The 11766-nt window shown below is 47.2% G+C and overlaps 1 protein-coding gene across 2 annotated transcripts in view; it reads left to right on the top strand.

The window, feature by feature from the left end:
- Positions 1 to 9185, top strand: part of UNC5B (unc-5 netrin receptor B) — a 195463-nt gene extending 186278 nt beyond the window's left edge. The window contains exons 13-16 of one of the 2 annotated variants that reach the window (XM_044420501.1): positions 1118 to 1267; positions 1574 to 1738; positions 3779 to 3957; positions 6378 to 9185. In XM_044420501.1, coding sequence (XP_044276436.1) covers positions 1118 to 1267; positions 1574 to 1738; positions 3779 to 3957; positions 6378 to 6543 — 660 coding nt within the window. In that variant the 3' untranslated portion in view covers positions 6544 to 9185. The remainder of the gene's footprint in view (positions 1 to 1117; positions 1268 to 1573; positions 1739 to 3778; positions 3958 to 6377) is intronic. The other variant, XM_044420500.1, reaches the window with a different exon arrangement.
- The last annotated feature ends 2581 nt before the right edge of the window (positions 9186 to 11766 follow it).

Raw genomic sequence — 11766 nt, 5'->3', positions numbered from 1 at the left:
CCATCTCAGTTTCCATCTTGCCTACTGACAGTATCCAGAGAGATGCCTCAGAGAAGTCCACAAGCAGAGTATGAGGTGCTTCCAAACCCAGATGCTGGCAAAGTCCCACACTCATGGAGAGAGAGATCCTTTTTGGGTGCCACTGTTGACCAAATGGTCCATATCCTGGTGTGCGTACGCTCAGAATACACAACAGGGGAGGGTTTTCTTTTAAAGGATATATTCTATAGATAGACAGACAGAATAGAGCTTTTATAGGCCATCCACTACAAGTGTCTCAGGATGGCTTTCCCAGGCAATTAACCAGCTACCAATGAATTATTCCAGACGTCACACCTGAGCAGTCTTCAGTTGGCCCTTTTATACATTGAGCATTAAAGGGTTACATGTAACACCGTTAACACTTTCCAGTGGGTTGGAGAAGTAAAAAATTGCAATGGTATGATCTTTCCCACTTGCATACCAGAGAAGATACTCTGAAGGAGTGGGGAAGATGGGACACTATTACGTAGAAGAGGAGGAGAATGGAGTGGGTTGATGTGAATGGCTCTTTGTTTGAGCTGCTGTTACCTGTCAAGTGCCTGGTCAGTGTCCGCTACATTTCAAGAATGCACACATGCTAATTTCTAGAAAAGTGGATTTTCCTCTGGTTATGTGTCGACGATTGCATAATTATACCTGTGTAAGTTATGCCTATTGATTCGTACATCACCACAAATGGCTGGTGGGTTACATTGGACAGAATCAGTTCACACAGAAGCCAGCTGTTGAGACCCATAGAGAAGCTGTTAGTAGGTGACCCATCCGGAAACACAGACAGCCTGGGGCAACTTTCTCCCAGCAGGGTTCCCTCCAAATATTCTGGACTACAATTTCCATCTTTCCCAGGCAGCAGAGCCCATTGGCCATGGCGGCCAGAGATGTAGCAAGTTGCAGCCCCAGCACATCCAGAAGGCACCCGTTTGGGAAATTTGCAGAGGCCTTTGGACCTTCTTCTGGGCTCTTGAGGCAGCATGTGACAATGTGCCTTGTCTAACCTGCTCACACCCTGGTGTGTTTTCTGTCTGCAGCATTGTTCTTTCTTCTCACCCTGTTGTCCCCCCACCTTGCTCCACAGGAAGTGCTTGAATTAGAAAGAACCCTTGGTGGCTACCTGTTGGAAGAACCCAAACCCCTCCTGTTCAAGGACAGCTATCACAACTTGCGCCTCTCTGTCCATGACATCCCTCACTCACTGTGGAGAAGCAAACTCCTGGCAAAATACCAGGTGAGCAGCTGGGCTGCCAATATGCCAGCAACTCGGGAATGCCTGCACGGTGCCAGTGGCAAAGCAGTGATGCAACTCGGGGACATCCACGCGGGGCCTGCAAGCGTGTGGGGCGCCTTGCATTTCCAGCCTTCCCGGGTCTACGAAAATAGCAGGAGTTGGTTGAGCAGAGGGTGGGCCCTGGGCAACACGGAGGGTCTGATGTTGTGCTGGCCTCTTCTATTGGCACCTGTTCAAACTGAGCCTCCCCGTGCATTTCCAAAAGGCTGCCGTCCCGCAGCACTGACTCTTCCCCTTCTGCTGCAGGAGATCCCTTTCTATCACATCTGGAGTGGCAGCCAGCGGGCGCTGCACTGCACCTTCACCCTGGAGAGATACAGCCCAGCTTCCACGGAGCTCACCTGCAAGATCTGCGTGCGGCAGGTGGAAGGGGAAGGGCAGATATTCCAGCTTCATGTTACACTTGGAGAGGTGAGCAAAGGAAGGCCAGGAAGAAGTCAGCTGGCCGTGGGAGGCAAATGGCACAGGATATTGAGCAAGCCCCTCTGAGAGTCGTTAGCCAGAACTGGCTGGCATATCTTTGTTGGCATATATGCGGGCAGCCGCCAGGCTTGGCTTAAGATACGGCTCACCCCCAGACCCAGTGAGGGGAGAGAGATGGAATTTTCCCTGATACCAGCTGCTAAAGGATCGCACCTTTAATTGCAGGCTTCACCCTTTTCCTGACACTTCCACCCTATTCCACAGGTTATAAGTGCAATATGACTCATCACATCATGCCAGTAGTTCCCTATCCAGGGAAAGGTAATCCTTCCTTCCAGCCAGCCCCCTGGGTATGTGCCTGGATGACAAGCACAGCTGGACATTTTGGATCCCTCTCTCGCTTGCTTGCTCACTCGCTCTCTCATATCTCAGTGCTCCTATTTTAATTTTAGGCGGACAAGCCAATGCTGCTGCCGAGCTTCCAAAATCCATTGCAGGAGTTGATGTGTATCCTTGGAACCTGAACCCCCATTCTAATAGTTTAGAATTACCTGCATGGTGTGCAAAGTGCTGTTGATGGTTATCTCTGCTGTTGCAGGCTTGCTGGAGGAGAGTGCTTTGAGCATGCATAGAGTGCCTATCTCTGAGTCCCCAAAGTGCACTGCATGGTTCTAGCCTGGTGTCCTGCAGATGTGTGGGACCGGAGCTTCCATCATTCCGAGCGAGCATTTGTTCAAGATGTAGCGAGGGGAAGGCTACCAATGGATCTGCAATTCATCTTCCTTGTTTTGGCCAGTTTTCGTATTATGCCTTCCACCAAATGCTGCACCCTAGGCTTGCTAAGTAATGATACTGCATAGAGTTAGAGGAACAGGACTAGGTTCTGTGAAGGCCCTGTCAAACGTGAAGGAGAATACTGTTTGCTCCCTTTTGCCTGACAGACTGTTCCTGGGGCCTTCTCCCCCTTTCTGAGCCTGCCAGATGATTATGCGTTCTGCTAAAATCTAAAGTGTTTCAGTAGAAGACAGCCTGAGAAGGACACAACTTATCTAAAGTTTGCATATTTTATGGCAAAATTGTTCTGAGAATGGAATCTGAACCACCTGAAAGGCAATATTCCTTTGTGCAACGCTGGACTTATTTTTAAAAATTAAGCACACCTATTCGCCACCCTGCAGACGTACATCTGTAGCCCTGGATACCTGTTCTGATTCTCTAAGACCTGCTTAGCCATGCATGGTGATATTTGAAGGCTGTTTGGATTCACTGAAGCAAGAGTGTTTGATGTCACTATAAAAGTCACTGTTTATTTTTAAGGCATGATATTTACCCTTCACTTTCCTGTTGCTTCAGTTTTCAACTATCCACACATACTGGATTGCCTAATGCATTTTAGCAAGCGTGAACGGGCTTTGTCTCTTCCTCAGAGTACCTCTGTCAGCAATTTCCCCCCACTATTTTGCACAGGAATCCACAAGTCCCGTCAATGTTCCAGACAGAAAAAAAGCAGATTCCAAACTGCAAAAGGAACAATGAGAGTGGAAAAGTGAGGGGCGATCCATTTTCACATGCAAAGCCCTAATTGCCTCTAAATCGCCTGGGCATGCTCTCGCTCTCTGTGCTATTTATCTAGATGTTTGTCCATTGTTCAAGGGGAACGTGAGGTGAAAGATGGGCCTTTAGTCATGCTGCGAAGCATTCCCTTCACTTTAAGATCTGTTTGCACCGCAAATGGAACTGAATCACAAGCCTTCTTAAACCTCTTCTCTGGAAAACAGAAGCGGATTCCAAGGGAAGGAGACAGTTTCACTAGAAAACACTTCTGAGTTTCTAAGGGCCTGTGATAAATGATTTACATCATGCAGTGGCTCATGGTTGGTTGTGGTAAGCCACTGTGCATAGGTTGGGTGCTCGACTGAGTTTCATCCATGAAAAATACGCAAGACTGGCTCCGGATGCACAGGCTCAGCGCTCCGCGCAGTTGTGTCCAAGGGCCCCGCAACCCAGCTCTGCCCTTTTCCTTTCCAGAGTTCCAGTTCCTTTGATGCCTTGTGTTCCTACCCTGGCAGCACCCTGACAACTCAGCTGGGGCCACATGCCTTCAAGATCCCTCTGTCCATACGGCAGAAAATCTGCAACAGCCTTGATGCCCCCAACTCCAGAGGAAACGATTGGCGACTCCTGGCTCAGAAACTTTCCATGGACCGGTGGGTTTTTGTTTCGGCACTTTGCTCTCAACCGTCGTACGGCCAACATACCAGCTGAGGACACTCTTTTCTTGTACTTACGTTATGTTATTGGCGTTTATTTATCGCATTTATATCTCACCCTTTTTCCCTCATGCAAGGAATTCCTCTCTCCTTACATAACCCTCCTCCTCTCCATTTTCTCTTCACAACAACCCTGTAATGTAGGGCAGGCTGAAAGCCAGTGACTGACTCTAAGTCTTCCCATGTGCCAGCCCCACAGTATAACTGTTAAACCACACTTATTTATTTATTTATTGATCATTTTTGTATGCCGTCCAATACTAAAAAGCCTCTGGAAGGCTTACAAAAAATAAAAAAAGCAAAGCAACCATATACAATATATATATATTTACTTATATATTGTGGTCTCTCTAGACTGCCCAGGGCTGTGCCATTTTGGGCTTGTCTTGAGGCCAGGCGAACACCTGCAGCTGCCAGCCTTCCTCCATCGTCAGGCACGCTCCCCACACAGCCTCTCCTTGGACAAGGGCAGGTGGGGCTGGAGAGGGTGCTTTGTTGGACTTCATGCGCCCTTAGGCAGCAATGCACACAGCTCCCTCCCTCGCCCCATTTTCCCCAGCATAAAGGTGGGGCTGGGCAAGGGAGAGCTTGTGTGTGCACCCAGTCAGCCCAGGTCTTCCTCCCAGCGCACGGAATGCTACAGACCCTGTCGAGCTGATCCCAGCACGCCTCTCCCATTTCACCCGTGCTTGGTGCGCTGGCCTCTTCTCATGCTTGTCTGTGGCGTGGCCCCACACTCGCCGCAGCAAGCCAGTTTCCTGATCAAACTCCTCAAAAGCCGTTAACGCTAGGTTAGATTTAAAAGCAGCAGTAACATAAAGAATAATCAGTAAAACATACCAGGACCAAACTAAGCCATCAGCCAGGAAACATAAGCAACGCTAAATATGATCGATCAGCCGAACACTGCCTGTATCAAACGTCTGGTGCAGCAGGAGCACTTTTACTGCCCTACTAAAAGCTACAAAAGGGAGCTTCCAGCAGGGCTCTTAGGGGAAAGTGCTTCGCAGCGGCACCCATGTTGATTCATGTTCAAGCAAAGGTGCTCAGAGCAGAAATAAAATAAAGCAGCGCTGGCTTTCTGCCTAAACAGTCGGTTGCCTTGTCAGTTCCTGAAAAATTGGAGTCTGCTGTGCTCTGGGGAAGCATTTAGCACAAAGGGCCAGAAGCAGGGAAGGGCTGCTAAGCCACTGTTAGAGGCCCTTGGGATGGGATTCGCCAAAAGAGTGAAAAAACGTCCCTGTGAGCCTTGGCCCTCTCAGCCAAGGGTAAGGATGGGATGCAAGGACTTCATTCCAGTGCTAACAGGTTGAGGGTTTAAATACCACAATAACTTGTCAAGATCCATGTTGCCCATCACTCAGGACCGCACACCCTGAGTGGCACTGTTCAAAGGCCACTGCCGAGTAGTTTCCTCATGGAAATTGGTTAGTGTCATTCAGTTTAGTTTAACGATTTGGGGTATGTCTGAGAAAACGTCAATGAAACTGAATTGTTAGCAGAATTCTGAGATCCAGGTGTCGTACTTCAAGCACATCCTGAGAATGCAAGACTCACTGGAGAAGACGGCGATGCCAGGTGAAGGCAAAAAAGAGGAGAAAGACCAAATCTGAAATGGATGAGTTCCATAAAGGAAACCACAGCCCTGAGTTCATGAGAGTTGAGCAGGGCTGTCAAGGACAGGAGAATTTGAAGGGCATTCATAGGATCACCCCAAGTCAGAGATTACTTGATGGCATAGCAAAACAGGAAGTGTCAGTAAGTCTCCACTGTCTTTCTTCTAGCCACCAGTCATGAATTGCCAATTTCCCAGCTTTTGTGCATTTTCCCCCTTCTAAAGGTGAAAGTTCTTCACTTGAGGCTTAGGCTAGTATTCCTTGTATGCGTGGCCCACCAATTGCACCCGGGCCCTCTCCATTGTTGCCTTCAGTCCCAACCATCACTAAAATGCGGCCTTCCAGAGTTTCTACGAAACTGAATTCAGCCCTTTGCCTGAAAGAGGCTTCCCACCCATGCGTTATAGGATTGTATTTTTCTCCATTGACAGTATGCAATAATCACCAGGGGTCAGTACCGTTCAAAACTTTTTGGCCTACAGCTCCCAGGATCCCTAATCATTGGCCATACTGGCTGGGGCTGATAAGGGAAAAGAGACAAGATCTGAAGAAAGCTGCTTTAAATAATGTCTTGGAATCTCTTTCTGCATTCCGAAGGGTGGGAATTGAATGATGCTGTTTTATCGTGGTTCCCTTCCAAGAGAGCCACCCTGGCAAGAGAAATCTAATGGGAGAAATGTCCTCAGGGGAGATGTGAAGTTCACCACCAACAAGCTCTCTCTCACATTCCTTCCTGTACAGGTATCTGAATTTCTTTGCCACCAAAGCCAGCCCAACAGGAGTGATCCTGGACTTGTGGGAAGCCCAGCACCAAGATGACGGGGATCTTAACACTCTGGCCAGTGCCTTGGAAGAGATGGGCAAGAGTGAGATGCTGGTTGTCATGGCAACAGAGGGGGACTGCTGATGCAGCTCCTCAGGAAGACTTCCAGCAGTGGCCGAGTGGAAGAGGGAGTGAGAAAGGGAGAGAAAAAGGAGGGAGCAGCCCTCTTGGAACTGACCGGGGGGAAATGATTGTGAAGAAGAAACAGAACCATAGCTTAACTCGGAAGGCTTCATCTTGGATTTCTTCTCCTTCTCACACTCCTCCCTCCTGAAATCACAATCAGCCTTAGAGATCCACATTGCGCAGTTTACAAGCAATCCAAGTGTTAAAAGATTCCTTCCTCCTTCTCCTCACAGCCTTTGGATTCAGGCACAAAAGCAATGTATCATTGCTAGCCGGGACCGCGGCCCTTGGAAGCAGGGGCCTCCTTCACTTCTGCTGCCTCTCATGAGGCTTACAAGGGCTGCTGGGATCTGGGTTAGGGTTTGGTTTTTGTTTGGTTTTTGCTTTTGCTTTTCCCTGCCTTTCTCTCTGCTCCCATTTCCCACTTGGTTTTCTCTTATTTCTTCTTTACTGCAATTTATGCTTTGAAGAGTCGAGCACAATCTAGAAAAACTGTTTAGTCCTGTCAAGAGCGTTGAACAGCTTAAGACACACACACAAAAGGAAAAGGAAAAAAAGGAAGACAGTTTCTTAGGAAACGCAAGTAATTTATTATCCAAATCTTTGGATGTGTCCTTTTTAAAAAAAAATGTATGTAAGAAATTTTCATGTATGTGAGAGCAAGAGTATCATGGCACCCAAGAGAGAGAGGGGGGCAGTTTGCATATAACAAAAAGCTACCATCGGTGAATTTCTCTGAATTTCTCTTGTCATGTGGCTGCCATTTTGAAAATGCAAGGACCAGTGGGAATGCACCATAACTTCTTGAGCCAGGTAAAAGTGGGTTGTTGGGGCAATTGACAAGCCACCCAGAACCCATGGGCTCTTTGCGGGTTGTTCGTGGTTTGTCAATCATTTTAACAACCAACCCACATCAGGTGCATTTATAACAAAAAGCTATGGGGTACCCCTGTCAGACCCCAAATATTAAAAATAGTGACTATCACAATGAGCAGCCCCACAGGGAAATTCATCCTTCATGGCTTCTAGTTACATGTGAACCAGGTCAGAGAGAGAGAGAGGGCGCGCATTTTAGTGAAAATTAAAAATCTAATTATGTGGTCCTTTGTGGAACTGGTTGAGCTAGGCTTGGTGATATGGAAATTTAAAGGGCAAAATCTATCCCCTCTTGAACATTTTATTTGAATTTTCTTTCAACTAGAACAGACTAATGGTCAGTGTGTTACAAGGCCACAAAATCCATTCACACCCACATACCAAGGAATAAGCCCTACTGGACTCAATGGGACCCATCTTCTAAATAGACATATTATGATTTTGTTGCAAGGGGAATTATGTGGCGCTTTCTTGAAAGAGCAATACAATTTGCACTTTTTCCAGTCTCCCTCTGCAAAGGGTTGTGCAGTGCCCAGGTATCCTGACCAAATAGCCCTCCATGTTTTCTCCTCATGTGTTTGGAGCCACCATTCATTGTATGGCTTACTTGTCTTACAGCAGGGCTGGGGGACCTGAGTCCCCTAGATGGAGTTGTTGGACTCCCAGTCCCATTTTCCCCATCCAGAAAGCCAGTGGTTAAGAACGGTGGGATCTGTAAAGCCAGAGATTCCCCCATCTCAGTCTTCGTGGGCTCCAGTGGAGTCAATTCAGCAAAACAAAGCTCATTAGAAGAATACCTCCAGGCCAGAATCAAAATAGCTCTGTTAGTCCAAAAAGATTTGCATATGCCCAGAAGGGCTTTTGATGGGGTGAAAGAAACAGCATCCATCCTCTGATGCCAAGTGGACCAGGAAGATTCATTTGAAAGCTCTCCTCTGGGAAGCAGCAGGTACAAGGACCCAGTGTTAGGCACGTCCTTCTCTAGATTGTGCTCTTGAGGTCTTTTTAGATATTAGAGCTTGCAGCCGCCTTGAAATGTTCTCTGTTTCTGCAGATCTGCATCTGAGTGCTTTGGGGGCAAAGTGAGCTGTTTAAAGAGGCCTTTTCTGCCACCTTCTGCTTAATGCAATCCCTGCCTGACAACTGCGCACAGTTTGAGACTGTGTGTCCTCACTAAGGTGATGCAGGGACAGTGGTCATGGACAACCGATCTGGACACAGGGTGTGTAAAGTGGGAAAGGTAAACTGGCTGGACAAACCAGTCATTAAAGGGAAGCCATTTTAAATCCATGGGACAATCTCTAGCATATTTTTACAGCACGTTTTGGATATTTGAAACAAATTCTAGAATCCAGAGACTTTAGCAATACGTACACTTCCATGCTTCAGTCCATTTACTACACTCAATACAGAAGAGATATGTTTGCAGTGAGTTCACCACCTATTCCCACGGTGAGCTTTTTTAGAAAAAGACATTTGTCCCTCAGATATTATAATATTTTCTAAGGGAACATGTGGTGGACACACTATAAACATTTTTATTTTTAATTGTATGGAACTGCATTGGGATTATCTGACATGTTGTTTTACCTAAGCATGAAGAAATGGTCCTGGTGCATTTTTTGCTATTGCAGATAAACTGTCTGGATATCAGATATCCCCCAGTAGCTAAAACTCTCCTATGAGCTGTCCTTTAATCCCAGAATAGCCACCCTTTAGGCACTGAACCTAAGAAGAGCATGGCTGGATCAGACTAAAAGTCTGCGCTCTTTGGCGTTTGGTTCCCCCAGTGGCCAAAGGGACCCTCAGGGGAAGCTCACAAGCAGGACATGAGCACAGCTGCACCCTCCTGCTTATGTTCCCTAATGGCTAGACCTGTCGCTGATCTTGGAGCTGGCATGTGGCCATTAAGACTACAAGTAGGAGTACTAGCTCTGGGGGGCGGGGGGGGAGGGCAAGCCTTGATGGACTCCAGTCAGTAACACTTGATTGCAGCTGTGTTTGTAGGCAATGCAAGGTTTCCAGGCATACGGTTTTGGAATGAAACTCCTCATTCCTACTGATTTTTGTGGGCTACATGCATTGGTGGGAGCTGCATGGAGCAAAGAAGAAGCTGGTGGAGAAATGGATGATCATGGCCCATGGTTCCTATGATACCTCCACACATTTTATGTGCATTTCCCAAGACCGGTTCTTTTCTCATGGCGTCTCTCTCAACCTGTGGCAAGGAGCTGATGGAGTTTGCATCTCTTCTTGAGAGCCATCTTTACTGTGCACGTTTTGGTAGGTTTATTTGCAGGGTACTTAGCACTATTTGAAAGAGACACTAACTTTCCCGTGACATCTAAGCAGCAATTACAGGGAACATCCTGCTTTTTCAAGCAGCACTTGTCTCACTGCTAGTGACAAGTAGGCAAAACAATCGAGCGTGCCATTTCAAGTGTCTGCTCAAGGATAAATCTACAGGTGGTTCCATCAGTGTGTTATTTCAAGCGGTGCACCGCAGCACTGATTCATGCGTAAGTTTATGGGCAGGCAAGGCAGCATGCTTTGGGGGAAACTAGACATTAACACTATTCTGAGCCCAGATAAGTAAAGAAATAGGCCAAGAGCAATTCCAGAAAAGAGTGGCGTGACTTGCCTCCCTCAAAAGGAGCACAACCAGCTTCGCTGTGGCAAGCAAACATGGTTGCAATGCCACAGTGTATTAGGTGTAATACATTGCCCCCTGTGGCTTAAGTGTGGGGTCTCTCTAAACCAGGGGTCTCAAACTCAGCTTACCTGGGGGCCGCTGGAAGTAGGGTCTGGGTGAGGCTGGGCCGCATCAAGCGGTGGTGGTGGGCCGCTCATCTCGCGTGGCTCCCGGAGGCCGGCCCGGGGGCCGCCGGCGCTTTGAAGGCCGCAGGGCCCCTCCCCCGTGCCCCCCCCACCCCTGCAAGTGGCCCGGGGGCCGCGACTTTGAGACCCCTGCTCGAAACCCACCTTCCCCACTTGATGCCCTCCTGCTGTCCAGGGATGATGGGAATCATGGTGCAACACACCAGACTGAAGAAAGCTCCAAAATAATTACCAATATGGTCTTCATATTTTTGCTTAACATTATATTGTAGAACAGATGTGCAGTGGCCGCCAACTATGATGTTAATTAAAATTAATAATAACACACATATATGCAAATTATCCATTCTTAACAAACTGAATATGGATAGCCATAGTCTGACAGCTTTCAATGAAATGTAAGACATAATGGCTTTGTTTGTTTGTTTGTTTTCTGTCCTCTGTGTCCATAAACCAGAGAACCGCAGGGCCAATATGTGTAAAAATAAGTTGGTTAAGAAAAAAAAAAGCCCAAAGCTCTACTGGGCAAGCCCACTCTGTGAGCTCCTAGACAGACATGCTGGATCATGTCACATAGTAATTCTGTGCACTCAAATCATACGGACTGCAACACTCCAGTTTACAATATATTTGCAACATGGTGCTTGCTATTGTCTCCAGATTATTATGCTTGTCTCACTCCTGGAGATGGAGGGGAAACAAAGCAATTGAAACCTCTTCAAGTTAAGGCACATACCTTTTTCCCTCTGATAATAACTTTTCAGCAAGAAGCCCAGATTAATATTCTTATCCAAGCAAATGCGGCCAGTCCTTTATAGACATTTCATACTGTGACCGTATGCTTCAGAGCCTCCCCTTCTGGAAGGCCTGCTGCAGTCAGCGCATTCCCATGTGTGCGTTTTGTTGAGTGTTGCAGGTCTGTTTCCTCTGTGGAAATGCAGCAGCAAAGGCCTTTGTGTATCCACAGAGCACAGCTGGGCCTCTGGATCAACATGAATGTCTCTGATATGCACACACAGAAAAATAAAAGTCTGCAGGACATTATTACTTCCTGGTTCCCTCTGAGCTTTCCCTTACAGTAGCTGAGGGGGAAATGAAGCAAGATATTGTTGTGAGCTATTCCTGCAATGTAACTGGGATGGCTTGGTGTGGAATAGGCAATTGACCCATTAGCTTGACAAAGACCTGCTTCTAGAGGAAATAAAACTACTAAAATTAGCTTAGTGGATATAGATCAAGATATCTCCTTGCATTTTTGGACTTTCCTTCAAGGTGTGACCATGGGGGCTCTCATAATGAGGTCCTGCACCTTATTATTGTGCCACAATATCGCTGTTCATTGACATCCATGGGCAGCAAGAACATAACTGAGATTCAGTGGAATCTGCATGCCAGATTTTCCCTGAATTGACTCCTTTTCATTTGAAGGCTATGCGACACTAAAGTCCTCTAGAACATGGATCATTA

Source organism: Varanus komodoensis, unplaced genomic scaffold (assembly GCF_004798865.1).
Source record: "Varanus komodoensis strain SLA01 unplaced genomic scaffold, ASM479886v1 scaffold11, whole genome shotgun sequence".
In the NCBI taxonomy this organism is placed as follows: domain Eukaryota; kingdom Metazoa; phylum Chordata; class Lepidosauria; order Squamata; family Varanidae; genus Varanus; species Varanus komodoensis.
This window is presented reverse-complemented; position numbering and strand designations above follow the sequence as displayed.